The 21,878-nt window shown below is 39.7% G+C and overlaps 1 protein-coding gene across 2 annotated transcripts in view; it reads right to left on the bottom strand.

The window, feature by feature from the left end:
* The window catches only part of LOC122555366 (transmembrane protein 50B), a 205,593-nt gene that overhangs the window by 7,412 nt on the left and 176,303 nt on the right, over positions 1-21,878 (bottom strand). The window contains exons 4-7 of one of the 2 annotated variants that reach the window (XM_043701300.1): positions 19,244-19,311; positions 6,888-6,980; positions 3,800-3,857; positions 2,978-3,028 (exon numbers count right to left, since the gene is read on the bottom strand). In XM_043701300.1, coding sequence (XP_043557235.1) covers positions 2,978-3,028; positions 3,800-3,857; positions 6,888-6,980; positions 19,244-19,311 — 270 coding nt within the window. The remainder of the gene's footprint in view (positions 1-2,977; positions 3,029-3,799; positions 3,858-6,887; positions 6,981-19,243; positions 19,312-21,878) is intronic. The other variant, XM_043701301.1, reaches the window with a different exon arrangement.

Below are 21,878 nucleotides of genomic sequence, written 5' to 3'. Positions count from 1 at the left end.
GGTGGGGGAATGGGGGTGGAGTCATGAGCAGGGGTAGTGTTCCCCTCGGGGTTCTGGGGGTGGGGATAGTGACAGTGGGGCCTGTGGGGGGCACGTCAGCAGAATGCAGGTGAGTGGTGCTGGTGGGGGCCGAATAGCCCACTTATAATCTTTCACTTTAGTTCTAAAAGCTGTAGTCCCAACACAGATACCTGGGAAATCTCACTTTCTATCTTCCTCCAGTCCATTCAACACTATGTTGTTCCCACTCAGCTAACTGGCTACCTGGGCTGTCAGTGTTCTTTTTAATCACATGATTGACAAGCCTGCTATTTGACATTTTATCAAATATGTTTTGCAAGTCTTTGTACACTGCATCAATTACATTACCTTCAAAATACTTCCCTGATTGCTCAAGAAAAAAACCTAAATTTGTCAAGAACTTTAACAAATCCTTGCTGGCCTTTCTTAACTAGCCATTGTCTAAGTAACTTAAACTTTGTCACATTATTTCATCCTTACAAAACGTTTTCCTGGAACTTGTCTATAGTTGTTGGGCTCATCCTTTACATTTTTTGAACAAGTATAACATTTTCATTTCTCCAGTCCACTGGTGCCACCCCTGTAGAGCAGGAAGATTAAAGTTAATATGCACAACTTTCCACCCTTGTTTCCCTCAAAATCTTGAATACATCTCATTTGATCCTGGTGACTTTTCCATTTTATGTACAGCCAGCCTATTTAATGCCTCTTTTCTATCAATTTTTAAGTGTCTCCTTGTTCACTTTGACTTGGACAGCATGGTCTTCTTCACCAAAAACAGATGCAAACCATAGATTTAAGAGCTCAGTCATGCCCTGTTCATGTAAATCCCCTTTTTGGCCCTTAACTAGCCCAAATACTCCTTTTATTAACTGTGTGCTGTATATATCTGGAGGAGTCTAAATTGCAACGATAAAGAACCCTCAATCTTGTCTTGAATCTTTCCATTGTTAATCTTAAAAACTAGTGACATACTACAATAATGTTTCTAATTTACAATGATGCTTCCACGGGTAGAGGGTTTGAGCTATAGAGAGAGGCTGAGACTGTTTTCCCTGGAGCAGAGGCTAAGGGGTGACCTAACAGAGATGTATAAAATCACGAGGGGCACGGGTAGGGTAAATAGACAAATTCTTTTCCCTGGAATGGGGGAGTCCAGAACTAGAGGGCATAGGTTTAGGATGAGAGGGGAAAGATATAAAAGGGACCTAAGGGGTAACGTTTTTCATGCAGAGGGTGGTACATGTATGGAATGAACTGCCAGAGGAAGTGGAGGAGACTGGTACAATTGCAACATTTAAGAGGCATCTGGATGGGTGTATGAAGGGGAAGGGTTTAAGAGGGATATGGACCAAACGCTGGCAAGTGGGACTAGATTAAATTTAGGATATCTGGTTGGATAAATTAGTTGAACTGAAATGTCTGTTTCCGTGCTGTATATCTCTATAACTCTATTCCAGTGTACCAAAGTATTTGGAAAAGCTATACATTTTATCCAATTCTACTCTCTTCTTAAAGCTATGTAAACGTTTTTGTTGCAACTATTGATCTAGTGTATTTTTGGAAGTTACATTTTAATCTGCATCTTGCAGGCTTTTGGGTAATAAATTCAAGATCACAACAGCTCTCTGCATTGTTGTAAACCCAGCTGATGGTAACAAAGGGACAACTGCAGCAGTTTAAGGAAGCAGCTCATCATTACCTTCTAAAGGGCCATGAGGGCCAGGCAATGAAAGCTGACCACCTGGTGGTGCCCATGTCCATAAGTGAATAAATAAAAAGTCATATCTCTGAGTGGAACTTGCTTGATAGTTTGTAAGCTTTTTTTTCCCAGTTAGTTTACTGTGCTGGTTAGTAATTGCAACATATTCACGTGAGGCTGTTGACATGAAACTGTTCTTCAATCTGGAAACCTCTTTTCTAAACTGAAATCAGCTACTATTGGTCCCTGAACTTTTTTTTTAATATATCATAGAAGTTCAATTTTGCAGAAACTTTTTGATCAATTAAACACACGCATCTAATTCAGGCATTTAAATTTATATCATATGCTTTCTCAGAAATTCTGTAGCTGGTTCCTTGCTCCAAATGACATTCTGAACTTTTTAAAAAAAAATTTACCTTCCTAGAATTGAAACCACAAATCTATTTTACCATTACTTTAAAATCCAAAAGGTTACTTATACAGCTTTATCACAGTATGAAACTTTTCTCCACATTGCTTCTGATCCTTTTATCAATCACCTCATGTTGGTTGTCCTCTGGTTACTGATCCTTCAGACTACACACAAAAATTTGCATAGTACATTTCAAAATATTGTATCATTATACCTAAAGTCCCAAGAGAAGAAGAAAATGAATCTTAGAACATCCTTATACCACCACTGGTCTCTGCAATCTGAGATTAAAAAAATGAACTGAAACAATGTGACGAATTAAGTACGCCAGTTTAAAAAATGTACACCGACAACAAATTGCACTAATTTTCACAAAATGTCTGGTATACAACTTTTTCCATATTGTAATTTCAAACACAAAATGCAGTGCACAGAAAAAAATTCCTTAAGTTCTGGTTTTAAAAAATGACATTTTGGAAAGTAAAATGAAACAGTTTTATTTATTAAATTAAATTGCAATATGTTACATAGTGGAAATCCAAGGACTACATTTTGAAGAGAGATAACCAAGTTAAGAATCTAACAATAGTGGATTTTTGACATTAGAGAGTGATCTGATCATTGTGAGCAGGATCGAAACCAAAAAGGGTGGATTGAAAAAGAGTTTGGAGGAAATAGTAGTGTATGTTCAATTATCATACATAAAAAGACGATTAGTGGCGAGACAGAAGAGAATAGATGGCTTGAACATTAGGATAGGCTTTCTTTATTTGTTCATGAGATGTAAGTGTCAACATTTATTGCCCATTCTTAACTGCCCTTGAAAAATTAGTAATGACCTGCATGAGTGGCTTTCTTGCCTGTCTGAAGTCTTCAGGGTGCAGGTAATTCTATAAAAGATAAAAAAAATTCCAAAATTTTGACCCAACAACTGTGAAGGAATGTGCAATGTTGGGAGAAGGATGGCGATTATATAGTGATTCTACAAGAAAAAAGTGGGGAAAAAAGTCACATTATCAGCAAGCATGGGAGTAAGGTTTCAGTGGGTGGGCTTCAAATGAGCACAAATATGGTGTGGTGAATGAAGCATGGTGTTGAGAGCGTGGGGAACAATGCTGAAATGGGTATTAGACAGAGATATTTGAAGCTCAGCTCAGTATCAAGCATCATGTTGAAGTTGAGTGCTGAACTAGAGTTAGCACCCAAGAAGGCAGGCAAGAATACAGCAGAGTTTCTGGAAAGGGTCAAATGAAAGGACTTTAGATTTTTCCAATATTGAGTTGTGAACGGTAGTTGTGTGTCTTTGCAAACAAAATGTAGACAGAAATCATGGAATTAAAACAGTTTTGGGAGGGAAGGAGGCACACTATTGACATTTATCAAAAGGTGACACCATGGGCCATACTGCCCAACTAATGTACGTTTTGGTGACCCAATACATAAAAGTAGTTCTAACTCCAAGGCAGAAAAATAATATTTGGCAGGATAATCCGAGTGGTTGTAAGCAAAGTTGACAGGTTATCATGAAAGTTGCATCCCTGGTAAAATTTACACCCCAATAAAAACATTTGAGCTGGAATTAATGTTTAAAACATGGGAAACTACTAAGATTCTGTCAGCGAAGTCATGCAGAAACTGTTATTTCCTGAATACCAACTTACCTAAAAAATATTAATGCATTCTGAAAGAACACAGCCAGGCCTGGATACACATTAACCTCTGCAAAATAAAAGAACAGGAATGTTAATTAACCAAATTTTAATTGACTTGTTAGATAAGGTGGATTTTATATTCTATTTTAATTCCTTCGATTGTATGGAGTTCCACAAATAATTTGAAGCTGGAGATCCTAATTATAGCAAAATTAATTAAAATTAAACCCAAATACAAGTCAAATGTGAAATGAAAACAGAACATGTTGGAAATGCTCAGCAGGTCTGGCAGCATTTGTGCAGAAAGAAACTTAAGTAAATGTTTCAGGGATTGTGACTGTTCATCAGAACTCCGTTTTAACTTCAATTGACTGATTAAAAGCACTTAAGACTTTACCCAATATACCCACAGCAACAGATCATAGAGCAGTAATAGTTTTGTTTACACCTATGAATAGATTGATTCAAGTATTAACTTTTACTGGTTTTGAGAGATTTTTCTCAGAAGGATCTGGGTATCCTTGTCGTACCAGCACACTAACCTTTTCCGATTTTCATACAAGGATACCCAGATCCTTCTCCATCTCGGAGTCTGTAATCTCTCATGACTTATAGTACAGTTCGTTCTTATTCTTTATTCTTTGAAATGGTCTATAATCATAGTTTTCCATATTACATTCCATTTGTCTCATTTTTACCCATTCTGTTAAACTATTCATATTTTTTGTAGACTTAAGTCCTCTTCACAAATTATGCTTCTACTTATCTTTGTGTTGTCAGAAATTTAACAACCGTACTTTTTGTTCTTTCACTCAAGTCATCATTTATATACATTATAGACATTGATATCCAGGCATAATTCCCTACGAAACACCACTCATTACACTGTCAACCTGGGCGGGGGGGGGGGGGATATGTTGCCTACTTTATTTCCTGTTAGACAGCAAATCTTCTATGCATACCAATACGCTACTCCATACACAGTGGCCTTTCATTCCCTGCCGTGACCTTTAAGACCATTGTTGTGGTTCGGTTCGCCGAGCTGGAAATTTGTGTTGCAGACATTTCGTCCCCTGTCTAGGTGCCGGAGGAAACATCTCAGAAGCACTTCACAGGAGGCTCCCAAGCACTGAGGATGTCACCTAGACAGGGGACGAAACGTCCGCAACACAAATTTCCAGCTCAGCGAACAGAACCACAACAACGAGCACCCGAGCTACAAATCTTCTCTCAAACTTTGAACTTTAAGACCATAATAAGACCACAAGAAATGGGAACAGGAGTAGGCCCTCAAGCCAGCTCCAGCAGCATAGTGGCTAGCACTGCTGCCTTACAGCACCAGGGTCCCAGGTTCAATTCCAGCCTCGGGCGACTGTGTGGAGTTTGCACATTCTCCGTGTCTGCGTGGGCTTCCTCCAGGTGCTCTGGTTTCCTCCCACAGCCCAAAGATGTGCAGGTCAGGTGAATTGGCCATGCTAAATTGCCCACAGTGTTAGGTGCATTCGTCAGAGGGAAATGGGTCTGGGTGGTTTACTCTTTGGAGGGTCAGTGTGGAGTGGTTGGGCCAAAGGGCTTGTTTCCACACTGTAGGGGATCTAATCTAATCATTCAATAGGATCATGACCGATCTGACATTCTTCAAGTCCATATTCCTGCATTTCCCCCCTATTGTCCTTGATTCCCCTAGCAATGAAGAATCTTAACCATAAATACAAACAAGGCCAGTGCACCCACAGCCCTCTTTGACAAGGAATTCCCATACATTGGCCCTCTAAAAGAGGAGAAATTTATCCGCCTCTCAGTCTTAAATTGGCACCCCTTTATTCTGAGACTACACACTTTAGTCCTAGATTCTCCCAAAACAGAAACATCCTCTCTGGATTTAACCGTCAAGCACCTTAAGAAACCCACATCTTTCAATAAGATCACTTCTCGTTCTTCTAAACCCCAGCAAGGAGAATCACACCCGAGTTAGCCTTTGCTCCTGAGACAATTCCTCCATACCAGGGATCATCCTAGTGAACCTTCCCTGAATTGTGTCCAATGAAATGATACCTTTCCTTAAATAAAGGCACCAAACCTGCTCACAGTACACCAGACATGGTCTCACCAGCATCTTATACAGTTGGAATAAGACATCCCTCCTTTAAAACACCAATCCCATTGAAAGAAGGGCAAACATTCTACCCGCTGCACCAGTGTGCATGAAGCATGGAAAGTTAGCATAAGTACCCCCAAATCCCTTTGTGTTGCAGCTTTCTGCAAATTTGCGCAATATTCTGTTCTTTTGTCCTCCCTTTCAAATGAACAACTTTGCAGTTTCCCACATTTGTACTCCATTTACCTATATTTTGCCCACTTATTTAACCTATCAATATCTCTCTGCAAACTGTTGGTATCCCTCTCCCAAACTGCCTTGCCACCTAGTTTTGTGCCATCTGTAAATGTGTAAATCAGTATATTTGCTTCCTTCCTTTGAGTAATTGATGTGGCATTCTATCAAATACCTTCAGGAAATCCACGCAAGTACATCCATCAGATTCCCTTTATTCATTGTGTTACCTCCTCAAAAAGAACATGAATAAGTTTGTTACAACTACAGTGTGATTTGTCACAAGCAATATCTGAGGCAGAGAGCAGGGGTTATTTTGAAGGAAATAGTAGATAAATAATTGAAATTGTTGAAGATATGGGGCAATAGAGATAATGTACAGCAGGAAAGACCATTTTGATTTGATTTGATTTGATTTAACAAAGCACAAAACACAAATCGGTTGGTTGTGTGGGTGGGTTTACTATGTATGACAAGCAATGGCTTTTCATTAAGACCCACAGCAGATTAGAATAAAGGAAGCCTATTATCCTGCCATCTGGGGAATGGGACTCATACAAAGTATTGCACGGATATTTTTACTGTTTATCAACCACCTGATACCTTGACTTGACTGACCCTTTGTCTTCATTTAAAACAAATCTGTTAACTGGAATAAAGGAGTGCACAGAACATTTGCTTGCAGGTCATAAACACAGGTATTGGCATATTTTTGGAAAGTCAGTGATTCAGCATTTATAGGAGAATTTAAGAGATGTTACTTACTAAGTACAACATATGCCCCAAACAGGATCCACATAGAAGCTATGAGAGATCCAAACATTAGCATGAAGCCAACAAAAAGCCAGATTCGTGCACCTGTAAAAGAAAGCGACAATGTTAACATGTACAATTACTTGTGCACTGTTTCTTTAATAAATATGGACAAATAAAAACTCTTTCGAAGCTGTACTTGCATTTCTTCAGTTGAGTGATTGGTTCTGATGACTTCCCTAATGATTGGTAAAGGAACAGATAGAGGAATTGTAACAGAACTGTTATTTCTAAGTGAGGAAAAAGGGAAGAGTCTGGGTGTTTGCCCAGATTAGAAGTAATTCTTCACTTGGTGAGAGAAACATGCACAAAGAGACAGATGCAGAAACAAGAAAGAATGGCATGCAATTTTAGTCATTGACACATTCTGCGGTCATGGAAAACAAAGTACTTTAAAGGCTAGTGAAGAATTCTTGAATTGTCATTAGTACTTAATATAGGAAAACATGGCAGGCAATTTATATAAAATGAACTCCCCATATACAGAAAGAAGAAAAGTGAATAGATAATCTGCTTTTGAGATGTTGATCGAGGGACAAATATTGGCAAGGGCACCCAATCCTAACCCCAGCTTTGTCTTGTTTGGGTTTTGTGGTCTTTGCTTTCAGCTGTGTGGACTGACATTCAGTCGGGATTGCATTCTGTTGCAACTCATCCAATGATGCTTGTGTTTGAATGTTTGTGCAGAAACCATTGGCTCTCAGGAAGGAAGGGAGCTGTTTTTGCTCTGCGGTATAAAATAAAACCATCCGAGAGCAGCCCATTTAATTCTCTTTTCCAGTTGCTGTAAGTTGTGTAACTGCTAAGTTAAAGACCTTTATAAATATGAACCACTCACCCGGTGATTCCTGCAAATAAAAGTATCTGGAGAAGGAGGATTGAGAAGCAGCTCAGCAGACCCTGCAGACAGCAACTGTTTTTCCAGTCTTACATTGTCCATAACACCTTTTCTTTTTGTGTGCATATTTGAGAGCGTGTAGAGAAGTTTAAAAGGGGGCTTAGAGTTTTAACTTAGAGTTATATGCTGATAGTTTACAACTGTTTACCTGTAATTGTATTAAATGGACTTCTTGTGAAGTACAGAAACCTGGTCCATGCTAGTTCTGAATACATGTGAACAGATGAATTTTTTTTTAAATCCTTAACTTTTGTGATAACTCTGGGAATAGTGGGACCTGATTTCCTACAGACTAGCCCCACTGAGGCATACCAATTTGCTGCTCTTCAGAGTAGTTCAATTTTATCACTTGGTTGGTACAATAGACACAGGTATACTCAGATGAAATATCGGTTGTTAGGAAAACTACTTTGTCATCATTTTTTTGTCCTTTGTTGCAAATGAACATAAAACTATTCCTGTAAACCACATCCTTTTCTCCCTGGTTAACCACATTCTACATGGTCCTCACCTCCATTAACATAGTCATTTTTTTTTTGTTCAAGTATTTTGACACAAGGCCCTGTTAAAAGCACAAACCAATAACTGTTATAATTGCCAATAGCATCTAGCACAGTACAAAATACTAAAAGCTTCCTATAAGCGCTAACTGCATTATTCTCTCAAATAGAGGTAGTTACGCTTAGAGTGAAGAAGAAATTTAAGAATTAAGATAAAGATTAGTTAGAGGAAAAAAAACACTAATATTTCAGATAGATCTAAAATGTTATAATGTGTGGTTTTTCCCTTCACAAATAATGCACAAATCTGTATTTCAAGCATTGCAGGTTTGTACTGACCTCTAGCCATTGTAGTTCCCCCCACCACAATGTCTTCCCCCAACCACCCTATCATCCTTTTTATTCTTACAACTAAAGGAACCAACTGACCAGACAATAAAACAATTTTCCTGCAATAAAAACAAACTGGAAAATCTCAGGTCTGCAATACCGGTGGAGCAAGTAAAATGGAGCCCAATATGACCTTTTCAGAACTGAAGAGCAAGATGGAAGGGTGAGAATGATGTGATGGATCAAATTAAACAGAAGGGAAGGTTAGAGGGCAATGGAAGCCGGAGGTCACAGGTCCCTCACAGATCAAAAGGCAAAGGGAGTGGTAATATCTGTAGAGGGATGGGTCCAGACCAAGTGCTAAAGCAGAATATAGGTTATTCTCTACTGAAAGTAAAAAGCAAGAGAAAAGTCTGATATGAAGGTGGGGTGGGAGGTACAAAAAGGAGGACAGGGTTCATTATCTGAAGTTGTTAAACTCAATGTCAAGGCTTGAAGGTTGTAAATTGTTTAAATGGAAATTTAGGTGCTGTTTATCCAGTTTACACTGGGCTTCAGAGAAACACAACAGCAAGCGTGGGACAGAAATGGAAGCACGAGAGTAAGATAGTGCATTAAAGTGGCAAGTTACCGGAAGTTTGGGATTATGCTTGCATCCGAACAGATATGTTCCATAAAGTAGTCGCTCACAGTCTTTGGTTGGTCTTCCATAAGAACAGACTGAAATTACAAGTAAATTCACCTGGAAGGAATCTTTGGGGCTTTGGACAGTAAGGAAGTGTCGGATGAAGGAGGTAAAAAGACCAGACCAGGGAATCACAAAGGGAAGAGTTCCTTCAGAATACAGATTGGGGGTGGGGGGGGGAAAGAAGAGCAAGAGAGGGGAAACGGGGAGGGGTGAGGGGTGAGAGTTTGGTGATGGCATTTTGTCTGGGCCAGTTAGACTGTCAAAATGCAAGTTGAGTAAAAGTGGAGTGACAGTCTGCTGCAACTCTCACTGCTTAATCCATAGAACACTTCTGATTTTCAAATACATCACTATCAGTTCAACTAAAGTTTCAGCTTGTAATTTGTTACCATATTTTCTGTGTTCAATATTGCAATATTCTTTAGATTTACTCTTGTCTGGCCTTCGCTCAAGAGAGACTAAAAGATAAGGTATAAAGGGTAACAACATGGCTGGGTAATCAACAATTATAAACAAAAGCTGTAAAGGGCTGTTAAAATAAAAGGAACAAGTACTGAAGATGACTTAAAGCTGCCTGAACAGCAACACAATGTTCAGAGGCAGTAATTGATAAAAACATAGAAGATAGGTGCAGAAAGAGGCCATTTGGCCCTTTGAGCCTGCTCTGCCATTCATCACTATCATGGCTGATTGTCCAACTGAATAGACTAATCCTGCTTTTTTCCCCATAACCTTTGATCCCATTCGCCCCAAGTGCTATATCCAGCTGCCTCTTGAATACATTCAATGTTTTGGCATCAACCTCTTCCTGCGGTAATGAAATTCCACAGGCTCACCACTCTTTGGGTGAAGAAATGTCTCATCTTCATTCTACATGGTCCACCCAATCCTTAGGCTATGAGTCCTGGCTCTGGATGCACCTGCATCTACCCGGTTTAGTCCTGTTAGAATTTTAAGTCTCGATGAGATTGCCCCCTCACTTGTCTGAACTCCAGCGAAAACAATCACAACCGAGTCAATCTCTCCTCATAAGTCAGTCCCACCATCCCCAGAATCAGCCTGGTATACCTTCTCTGTACTTCCAAGAGCAAGAGCATCCTTCCTCAGAAAACGAGATCAAAACTGCACACAGTATTCTCGGTGTTGCCTCACCAAGGCCTTGTATAACTGCAACAACACATTCCTTCTCCTGTACTCTAAACCCTTTGCCTTCTTTACTGCCTGCTACACCTGCATGCTTACCTTCAGTGACTGGTGCACAAGGACACCCAGGTCCCACTGCACACTCCGATGTTAGGCTTATTGGTCTACAATTCCCTGGCTTCTCTCTACCTCCCTTTTTGAATATTGGAGTAACATTAGTTACTCTGCAATCTGCAGGGACTCTTCCAGAGTCTATTGAATCCTGGAAGATGATCACCAATGCATCCACTATTTCTAGAGCCACTTAAGTACTCTGGAGAGTATTCTACTTCCCAGAGTACAAGGGATCACACAAGGAATCATGTTTAATAAAAAGTAGCAATGACATATTTTAGGACACAGCACAATTCAGAAGGAAAAAAAAAGGCTGTTGAGTAGCTATACAATATAGGGATAACAATGAGAACAGAACAGAACCTTCCTCAAACTTTGACCCAAATGAGCTCAAATGAAAATAATTGTGACTCACCAGGTGGAACTGAACATGCATTGGGAAGGGGAGGGGAGGTTCTCAGTTGAGGGGAAATCAGCTGTTCCAATTTGGTCTCAGAGCTCCACAGCTACCAATAATGCCCCAGAGCCTGTGACTCAAAGTTCAATTTGAAGCTTCACTTAGGGTCCTAACTCTCATGTTGGAAAGCCCCACCATTGAAAACAAGGGGACATGACTCAGAGGACAAAAACAAAACCAAATCCATATTTTGAATGTAAACATAAAAGGGAACGGTGTCACTCATGGTAGACTTTACAGAACCAAAAGGTTTACAGTGTTTATTTTAAAGTTCTGCAGTTTGCACAATGCCCACAACATACAATGCAACTAGTTAAGAAAACCAGAGCTTTTCTTACAAACTTTAGTACCCATGGCCAGCATATAAAAAGGGACTCCAAATTTAAACCCTTAATTTTCCCATCTGGTAAGATATTTTCATACTCTCAGGTATGAAGATTGCCCATCCACAACTCAGTATACCCTATTGAAGCTTCAATTGCACGATAATACCATATTTACCAAATATCATGCAAATATATGAACTCCAGAAATCAGGCACCAGATGCATTTAACATTTACAGCACATCTGCAATTTGTTGTATTTTCCTTTTCTCATAGGTTTGAAATTATTATTTGTATGACTGTTAGTGTACTTGCAGGGTTTTGTACAGGCATTGATGATGGTATTTCTCAAGCAGCTCGAGGTATCTGCTGGACATTATACATGTCTGTCACACATGCAGAAAGACTGATAATACAGTTATCATGTAGACCCTGCCTTTGCTGTCAGACTTGAGGTCACTTAAACTTTGTTGCGCAGACTGCCAAAACGGCACTAGAATACTGAAGATGATGTTGAGTTTCAGAGTCTACCCGAACTGAGATGATACTCCCAATATACAGGAATTGATTCCCATTGTCCAATGGTCTTGATTATTGAGGGAAAATATTTAGCAGTGAGAGCAAACACGGTAGAGTACCTCAGTCTTTCAGCTGGATGGCCTAAGGTTCATTCTTTCTCTGACTTGAGTGTGTATACATCGAAGTGTTCTCTGCACACTGCAACTGAACAGAGACTGGAGTGGTCTTGTTCTGGACTACAGACAATGAAAGTTGAAAAGTATCCCACTCATCCTGTAAATTAGCTCCACACCAGACGGAAGTTTCATAAAATGTTGATGTACTCAAGGACCCATTGAAGATTGATCCCCTATCAGAGTAGATCACAGTCAACTCTGAAATGCTTAATGAACAGTAACTACAGAACATCCACACTGCCTGATCTGCCCTTATATCCATCATAAACAGCACTTGCAAGGAGACTCTAGGTTTCTCTACCAGGAGAGATCAAGACAGGAATAACAAGAAGGACCAAAAGATCAAAGAGCTACTATGTTGCAAGCACAAGGTGGCCCTGAATTAGAAACACCAAAACATGAAGGAATTAAAGCAAATATACAGACAAATGATGGTAGAGGACCAAAAAAAAAGCCATAATATAAAGAACAAATAGGTAGAAAGAGACCAGGAACTGAAACAAGTTTTCAACAGCAATGATGTATGGATTCTTCAGCAAAGTCAAGACCATCTATGGAACAAGTACCAAAAGGACCAACGCATTGGAGTGGCTCTCATTAAGGACATAGATGCAGTCAGTGCCCAATTGGAAAGAAACTTTGGAGGATCTTTAAATTGGAAACTCAGTCCTTACCATGAGGGCTTTTGACCACATCACCCACAACACTTATCACCACACCTCAGCTGGAGGGGAATTGAAATGATATCCAACAGGTGAAAAAAAAAACTTCTACCATCAAAGACAGAGTTTCTGGCAAATCACTAAAATATGATAGACCAGCACTTTCGGTTCATATACATGACCTCTTCAAAACACAACTTTGAAATAAAACATCAGGGACAGCACAGTAGGTAGCACCACTGCCTCACAGTGCCAGAGACCTGGTTGGATTCCAGCCCTGGATGACGGTCTATGTAGAATTTGCATGTTCTCCCCATGTCTGTGGGTTTCTGCTCTGGCTTCCTCCCACAGTCCAAAGATGTGCAATTTGGGTGGATTGGCCCTGCGAAATAGCCTGCACATCCTGGCACTATGGGGCAAAGTGGAAGAGACATGGGAAATTCAGAGTTAGGGGACTGGGTGGGGTACAGACTCAGATGAACTGAATGGCATTTATCTGCACTATAGGGATTCTATGATTATTTAAATATAATTGTTTAAACCATTAATTATATTAGATCTAATTAAAAGATTCACAATGAGTTTTAAAATTTAAACAAAAAGCACTTTAGAGTCTACAACACCTCGAGTTCTTTTTGAAAAGATTTTTCATGGAAACACTGTAGTGGAAGGATATTGTGCCAGTGTCTTGTAGATTTGATATACATCACATCAAGTAGTGAATTGGTATGTTTAACAGCAGATGTTAGGAGCGTTGTCTCAGAGTTAGAAGACTCATCTTATGTCACTAACAGGGTTGTCTCATCTTATGTCACTAACAGGGTTGTCTCATGGATCCATGATGTTATTGGTCTCATTGATCTTTCCTTCTTTTGCAACTTGAGTAGAGGTCTGTTCTTTCACATTTGCTTATTGGCTACTGTCTCAAAGACACATAAATTTTGAGGTCTCAACCTCAACAGTTTTGCTTGGATCCAGACTTTCATAATTAGATTATTATAAAGTCTATGCTTTCAACAATACAGATTAACATGTCTATTAAATTGTAGACCTCCTTCATAATCAAATCGGCAATGACCTTACAGAATGACGCCTCGGGGAGAGAGACTGAAATCCCTATTCCTGCTTCTTAGTCCTATGCTCTACCTACACACTGAGTTCTCATGCTGTTTCCTCCCGGTCTCTTGGAGGCAGTACCTTATTTGGCAGTGTTATCTTATACTTGCTTCCATTCACCAGTTCTGCAGGTGATTTTACATCAGCGTTGAGAGATGTCGCTCAGGGAATGACAGTAAGTCAAGGTCTGGGTCTACCCGAAACTCCCAGCATCAGGAGGGCTCTCTTGACCATTTGGATGTGCTGTTCTCCAAACCAATATTCTTTTAGGAAATGTCTTGATTGGGTTGATCCTATACTGTTAAGCGAGTTCCTTAAATTTTCAATAAGTCACCTGGAGTTACATTGTTAGGAATCCCTTGCTCAGTGAACAGAACTCTTCCTACGAAGATGTTTCAATAGCTCAAATCTTGTGTCCTTCAGACAAAAATGAACTGACTAGCAGCCTGCAAGTGAGAGATAATACTCTTGACTGTGTGTGACTAAATCAGTTTCTATAGTATGCCAGATTGAGGCCACACTTCAATAACTATTGTCTTTTCTTTCTGCTGTATATGTCCGTACTTATGACATACACATTTTTGATATTTTTGTACATGCAGCACACAGTTGAACTAGGTCGGAGTTTCTTCTCCATTCCACATGGCCTTCATGTATCTTGTGGAGCTGCTTTTTGCACATTATTCAAGGTTTGATTATTCTAGATTAGGTTTAAAGAACACCATCTTCTAATGACACATCATCTCCAATAGAACAATGCTGATGTACTGCTGGCTGTATCATGTCCGGTCATCATTACATTGCATATGGTGACAGAAAATCTGTAAGTCTTTGTCTTTGCTGGTCTTGACTCTAGGACATTTAGTAGCACCATTTCACTCAATTTCAAACCAGAAAAATAAATTGCAAATATGCAGCTTCATTGAAGCTCCATACAGATTTTTCCTGTAGACCTGCTCCAGTGATCAATGATTGTTCTCCATTATAAATTTTCACCCAGAAGATGGAATTTCTCATTCACATATGCTAACATAATGTTTGGCAGCTATATCTAACTTCAGCTGATGTCAGATGCTTCAAATGGATTTAGAGCAGCATTGGGCAAAAGAGAACTTAGGATGCAAATGCTTCCGATTTGCAGAGTGACAAGTATCTACTTTACATTATTACAAACTTGTCTCCTTTCAAGATTATTGAAATTTCTCATGACTGACGACTGGAACTCAACATCTCCCCTGAGCTGTTTGAGTTTTGCTATGTGTTCTGACCTAAGGTACCGAAAGAACTTTTTAGTGGATCAAACCAAGGAAACTTCTCAACATTTTCTTGTCTGCAAGTGCACTTTCCAGCAGCACCAACAACGTTGGCAATTTACAAGTTTCCACCCATTAATAGCAGCATATGGATTTTGTTTTTGAAGATAACAGTACATTATGACATTAAAATAGCATTACCACAGCATGCACACCATTCAACAGTGATTTATAAATAACAAATGTTTGCTCAGAACAGTTTACAAAAATGACAGTGGGTCTTAAAACGTAAGCATCAGACAGTGACCAGATAATAAAGAAAGAATCCAACTCTAAACTTTATGGTTTCCTGAGAAGTTACAATAAAACAAACTTACTATATTTTAATTAGGATAATGATCTTCAGCCAGCAGGAAAATATTTCACTCACCTGACTTGCACACTTGGTTTGCAATTGAAAACCTTTAAAAATACATCTTGGTAATAAAGTAGGAGACATCATGTCCCACCATTCTTCAAGCTGAAAGAATCATGGTATGTAGTAGGTCTATACTTAAAACCACCACATGCTATCAAAATAATTCTGATGCCAAGGACTTAATATTGTGAAGATGTTAAGATTTTTATAACACTGGTCAGGCAGTCATTGTTTGAAAAACAAAATCTCATTCCCAATAAATAAAAGCATCACTGCAGCACTGAGCCAAGAAGAAAACGCCAGGACTTCAGCTCCTCGTCAATCGGGGAGTTTATGGATTCTGGTCATGGCAGTAACTGAAATGCTATGAACTGTTTCCATCTTTAGATCCAACAGGAAAAATATCCTTTAAAAAAATACTGCAGCTCTCCTATCCTTAATTGCTATCCAATTAATCCTGCTAGTAAGTATATCTATGGATGTTGAGTGAAAATATGATCAAGCAGGCCTGTAAACACTCTCCACAGCCTTGCCTCAAATTAACGTTTACTTGGAGCAAGGTATGAGGAGGACTCCTGGCATTGTAAATCCAGCACAAGTAATTATTGTAGGAACTATGGTCAGCCATTCAGCCTATCAAGCCCGCAATGTTTGATAGATATTATTACCTGACCACCTTGGTTCCACACCCCGAGTTCTCTTGCCTCCAGGAGGCAGAACAGGATAGAAAAAAATCAAATCTCAACAGAAACATTTCCATCTGGTTTTTAAAAACAAACTTGACTCAATTTCCAAAATTCAACTGATGGCTGGTTCCCACATTAGTGTCTATCTTGTGCTCGCCTGATTTTGGCTACCTATTCTGTAGAAAGAATGAAAATCTAACTAAATCAGCATGGTGCCATAGGTGGCTGGAATAAAAACAAGTGGTAACTGTGCACATATTAAACCTGCACTGCCCCACAATTTGAGGAGAAAGTGAGGACTGCAGATGCTGGAGATCAGAGCTGAAAATGTGTTGCTGGAAAAGCGCAGCAGGTCAGGCAGCATCCAAGGAGCAGGAGAATCGACGTTTCGGGCATGAGCCCTTCTTCAGGAATTCCTGAAGAAGGGCTCATGCCCGAAACGTCGATTCTCCTGCTCCTTGGAAGCTGCCTGACCTGCTGCGCTTTTCCAGCAACACATTTTCAGCTCTGCTCCACAATGTTACCAACTTCAGCTTCACTGATGCAGAGGTACAAAGTTGATGCAAGGGGCTACAAGACAGAGTAGAAGGAGGAGGGACTCAGAGGAAACTCACTCACGTGTACCTCCTCCCATTTTATTCCTGCATGTGACGAATGCCCAAAGAGCCAGAGCCTGAGAGAGCACACAACTCAAGTCTAAAAATAAACAACTTGCAAAAAATTAGCAAATACAAAAATGAAACAAAATAAAAACCTGTAGCTTCCTCAGTGACCAACAAAAATAGTTTGCTTTCCATATGACTAATAACTCAGGACAGGAATGATTTTAATCACCCAAGAGTGTAATGTTCAGACGTAATTAAACACAAAAGAACAACAGATAGCCCGGTGTGATATCAGCAATGCACCACACTATACATTTTAGTGAAATGAACATTTTTATACTTGTCATTTCACTCTAGTTTATGGTCTGCACCTTACTGAATGTTTCATTAAATGACAAATAAGCTAGAACCTAAAACCTAGAGGCAGAAACTATAGTTTATTTTTGACAATTTTTATGGTTTCACCCCATTCGCTTTCATTTCAAATGACTCAATGTGAAATTTTTTTAAAATTCTCAAAGTCTATTATCTTTTTTGCTTTTGTCTGTCCCTCCCCCACCCCCAGCACCAAAACCAACATATCATTTCTAGTTGACCAACCTGTGCTCAAGCCATTACTTAAGATGACTGAATGGAGAGACATTTCCCACTGTTGAACCCTGAGAAAACATGTTGTTGTGGTTCTGTTCGCCGAGCTGGGAATTTGTGTTGCAGACGTTTCGTCCCCTGTCTAGGTGACATCCTCAGTGCTTGGGAGCCTCCTGTGAATCGCTTCTGTGATGTTTCCTCAGGCATTTATAGTGATTTGAATCTGCCGCTTCCGGTTATCAGTTCCAGTTGTCCATTGCAGTGGCCGGTATATTGGGTCCAGGTCGATGTGCTTATTGATTGAATCTGTGAATGAGTGCCATGCCTCTAGGAATTCCCTGGCTGTTCTGTGTTTGGCTTGTCCTATAATAGTTGTGTTGTCCCACAGGGAATTCCAAGAGGCATGGCACTCATCCACAGATGCAATCAATAAGCACATCGACCTGGACCCAATATACCGGCCACTGCAGTGGACAGCTGGAACTAACAACCAGAAGCGGCAGATACAAATCACTATAAATACCGGAGGGAACATCTCAGAAGTGCTTCACAGGAGGCTCCCAAGCACTGAGGATGTCACCTAGACAGGGGACGAAACGTCTGCAACACAAATTCCCAGCTCGGCGAACAGAACCACAACAACGAGCACCCAAGCTACAAATCTTCTCCCAAACTTTGAAAACATATCATTTCACTAGTTATCACCTCCAGTTAACAGACTAGCACAACTGAACATAAATCCATACATAAAAACTACACAATAATTCAAACTGCTCAGTCAATGTTCTTGACTTTTATGCCAGCTCCAAATCCATGGCTTTTGCCATCCAGAAGGACATGAGCAGCAGGTGCATGGGAACAGCATCAGCTGGGGGTTTCCCTTCAAATCAGGCTATTCTGACTTAGAAGCATTGCGGTTCCTTCAATGTCATTGGATCAAAATCCTGGTACTCTCTCCGCAATACCATCTACACAGTAACTGCAGAAATTTATGGCATGTTTGGATTATTATGTGCAATATCTTTAGGAAGATATTATGAAACTTGAAATGGTTCAGAAAAGATTTACAAGGATGTTGCCAGGGTTGGAGAGTTTCAGCTAGAAGGAGAGGCTGAATAAGCTGAGGCTGTTTTCCCTGGAGCATCGGAGGCTGAGGGGTGACCTTATAGAGGTTATAAAATCACAAGGGACATGGATAAGGTAAATATAAAAGGGATTTTCCCAGAGGTGGGGGTGTCCAGAACTACAGGGCATAGATATACAGTGAGATGGGAAAGATTTAAAAGGCACCGAAGGGGCAAATTTTGCACACAGAGGATGGCATGTTTGGAATGAGCTGCCAGATGAAGTATTGGAAGTGGTACAATTACAACATTTAAAAGTTTTCTGGGTGGGTATATAAATAGGAAGGGTTTAGAGGGATATGGGCAAAGTGCTGGCAAATGGGATCAGATTTATATAGGATAGTTGATCGGCACGGACGAGTTGAACCATAGGGTCTGCTTCTGTGCTGTATATTTCTATGACTCTAAATGGCTCATCACCTTCACAAAAACAATTGAGAATAAGTGACAAATACTAGCCTTGGCTATTGAGAGTGTGTATCCCATGAATGAATAAAATAACCTCATAGCTAATACTCTTCACAGTCCTGAAGTTTCTTTTCAAGAAGCTGGTTTAATTTTTTGTATTTTTAACTCGCATCCCTGTTGGCAATACATCAGATTTTCTCGTCAGTTCAATCTTTGATATTATTGTTAGGTCACTATTCTTCAGAATTTCTCAGATTATAGTAACTACTAAAATAAGTAAATAGCTTAAGCATTATTACCTGTTCTTCCCAAACAGCCATCACTGTATCCATCCCCTCGGACCTGTCCATTAGACACAGCATTTATCCTAAAATTTAGATTTGGAAACAGATTATATTACATATTTCAATGTACAGCATGATGAGCCATAGCAAGAACATTATTTAAGTTTTGTAAGAATTTCCATAACCTAGACTACCAAACGACTCTCATAGGAACATGCAAGATAACTTATGTTCAAAAATTCATACCAGAGAATAGGCTTTGATCACAAAACAAGCACAGAGGGTCAGCTCATCGAACGTATTCTTCCAGAGAAATCTATTGTTATCTCTCACAACATCCAACTGCCTTTTAAAAGATTCAAGGCTTTTTTTTTTCAGTTCCACTACAATGCAGAAAACCAATCCAGATTCCTCTGGGTGAAGAGAAGAAAAATCAGCCTTTTATTTTCTGCAGTTTAACCAAATGAGAGATTCTCTCATTGTTCCCCTGCAACACCATCTCCTCAGCCCGACACTCATCCCTGGAACATCTGGCTAATGATGACACCTACATCAGATTGCTATTTATAGACTTTAGTTCAACGTTCATCATCATAATTCCAACAAAACTCATCTCAAAACTCTGGAATCGAGGACACTCTGCAACTGGATCCTCAACTTGCTGGATGCAATCATTATGGATAGGCAACAATATCTCCTCCACAATAATCCTCAACACCAGTGCCCCACAAGGCTCCATACTCAGTGTCTTACTATACGCCTTATATACTCAACTGTGCAGCCAAATTCAGCTCTAACTCCATTTAAAAATTAGCTGATAACACCACAGTAGTGGGTCAGATCTCAAACAATGACGGGGCAGAGTCCTGTAAAGGAAGAGATAGAGAGCAAGAGCTTAGCAGCAAGGTGTAAAACCAATCTCTGTTTCAATGTCAGCAAAACCAGAAAGCTGGTCATAGACTTCAGGAAGCAGAGTGGAGGACACTCCCCAGTCTCTATTGATGGATACTTGTGGATGTGGTCAAGAGCTTCAAGTTCCAAGGAATGAATACCACCAATCTGTCTTGGTCTATCCATGTTGATGCTACAGACAAGCAAACACACCAACATAACTACTTCCTCAGAAGGCTAAGGAAATTCAGGTCCATAATGAGACTTACAATTTTTATAGGTGATTCATAGAGAGCATCCTATTGGATGCACCACAGTTTGCTATGGCAATTCCTAGAGCACGTAAAACAATACATTTCACCGTATCTCCGTACACATGACAATAATAAACCAAATCAAATATAAGGGGGATAAAAAGAGAGCTTGACAGGGTAGATGATGGAAGGATGTTTCTCTGACTGTAAAGTCCAAAACTAGGGGATATCGTCTCAGGATAAAGGGGTCAGCATTTACAACACAGAGGAGATCCTTTTCTCCATTCAAAAGGTTGTGAACTTTAAAACTTTCAGAAGGCCATGGACATTTAGCAGTTTAGCATGCCCAAGGTAGATTTTTAAATAATTGGGAATTAAGAATTTTATAATATTTGATGAGGGAATTCTTCAGTAAATCATGAGGACAATAATTTACTTAGAAAATGCATCTGTTAGCACACTTCTTGTGAATCACAAAATAAAACAAGTGCAGTGTGGTGTTGAGCCATAGCACATTATTTACTCATGTAGAAGTTTTAACAGCCTAGATTATTGAACAACTCATGTGGGAACCAATCAGTGCATGATGATTTTGCTGAATTCAGAGCCAAGATCATGCTATAATCACAGGCATGGGGAGAGAGTCAGTTTACCCAGTATTATTTGTATTAGGTAAGAAACTACTAAAATTTCCACATGCAGATTAAATTTAGGGAATTGGGACAGTCAGAAAAGCTGGACAATTTAAGGCAGTTAATGGGTAAGAAGATATGCCTAAATTAAAAGTGCAGCTGAAATAGCAGAACAGGACAGCAAGCAGAGCCAGTTATGCTCTCATAGGAATGCAGATGAAATGCCTTAACTGAAGCTCCTATCCAATATTCTTTCCACAAAGTTTATGAATAAAGTGAGTTTTTGGGAAAACTACACCAACATAAATGTTAACGAAAAAATTCTGAGACACATTATAACCAACTGGGTCAAATATGCATTGAGGTTAGTAAATGTTTGGACCTTCCATCAAAGATTTTCCTGAAAGATCTGACGACATCGGAATAGTATAAGGCCAGTGCTGGATAGAGAAATCAACATCTGCCCCAACAGGTCTGTTATCAGTGAAGGGCAATGGCAGAAACATCCTGCTTCTGGAGGATCTTAAACTCATTGAAAGATACACTCAGGTGTGCTTGGAACATGTTAGCCTTCCAATGAAAAGAACTGATGACAGTGTTGCAGTTCGGCACAGTTGATGTTGAGCAACACACTGAAGCTTGGGGAAGCTGCTGCTACAATTCAATAAGGATAGGCCAGCAAGGTTCTCCTACAATAGTACACAGAGTTTCTAGTTCCTCTATACCAGATCTCTTCGGTTATATGCACAGGACAACATTTGATGAGAAAAGTACATATAAACCTGTTGGCTTGTGCAATGAGATTCCTCAGGTACTCTATTGAAGGAAATTGATCTCCACTGTCATGTCAAATTTGAACGATATAATGCACTT

The sequence above is a fragment of the Chiloscyllium plagiosum genome, chromosome 12 (genome assembly GCF_004010195.1).
Source record: "Chiloscyllium plagiosum isolate BGI_BamShark_2017 chromosome 12, ASM401019v2, whole genome shotgun sequence".
In the NCBI taxonomy this organism is placed as follows: domain Eukaryota; kingdom Metazoa; phylum Chordata; class Chondrichthyes; order Orectolobiformes; family Hemiscylliidae; genus Chiloscyllium; species Chiloscyllium plagiosum.
The sequence above is the reverse complement of the archived record's forward strand: the minus strand, read 5'-3'. Positions and strand labels throughout refer to the sequence as shown.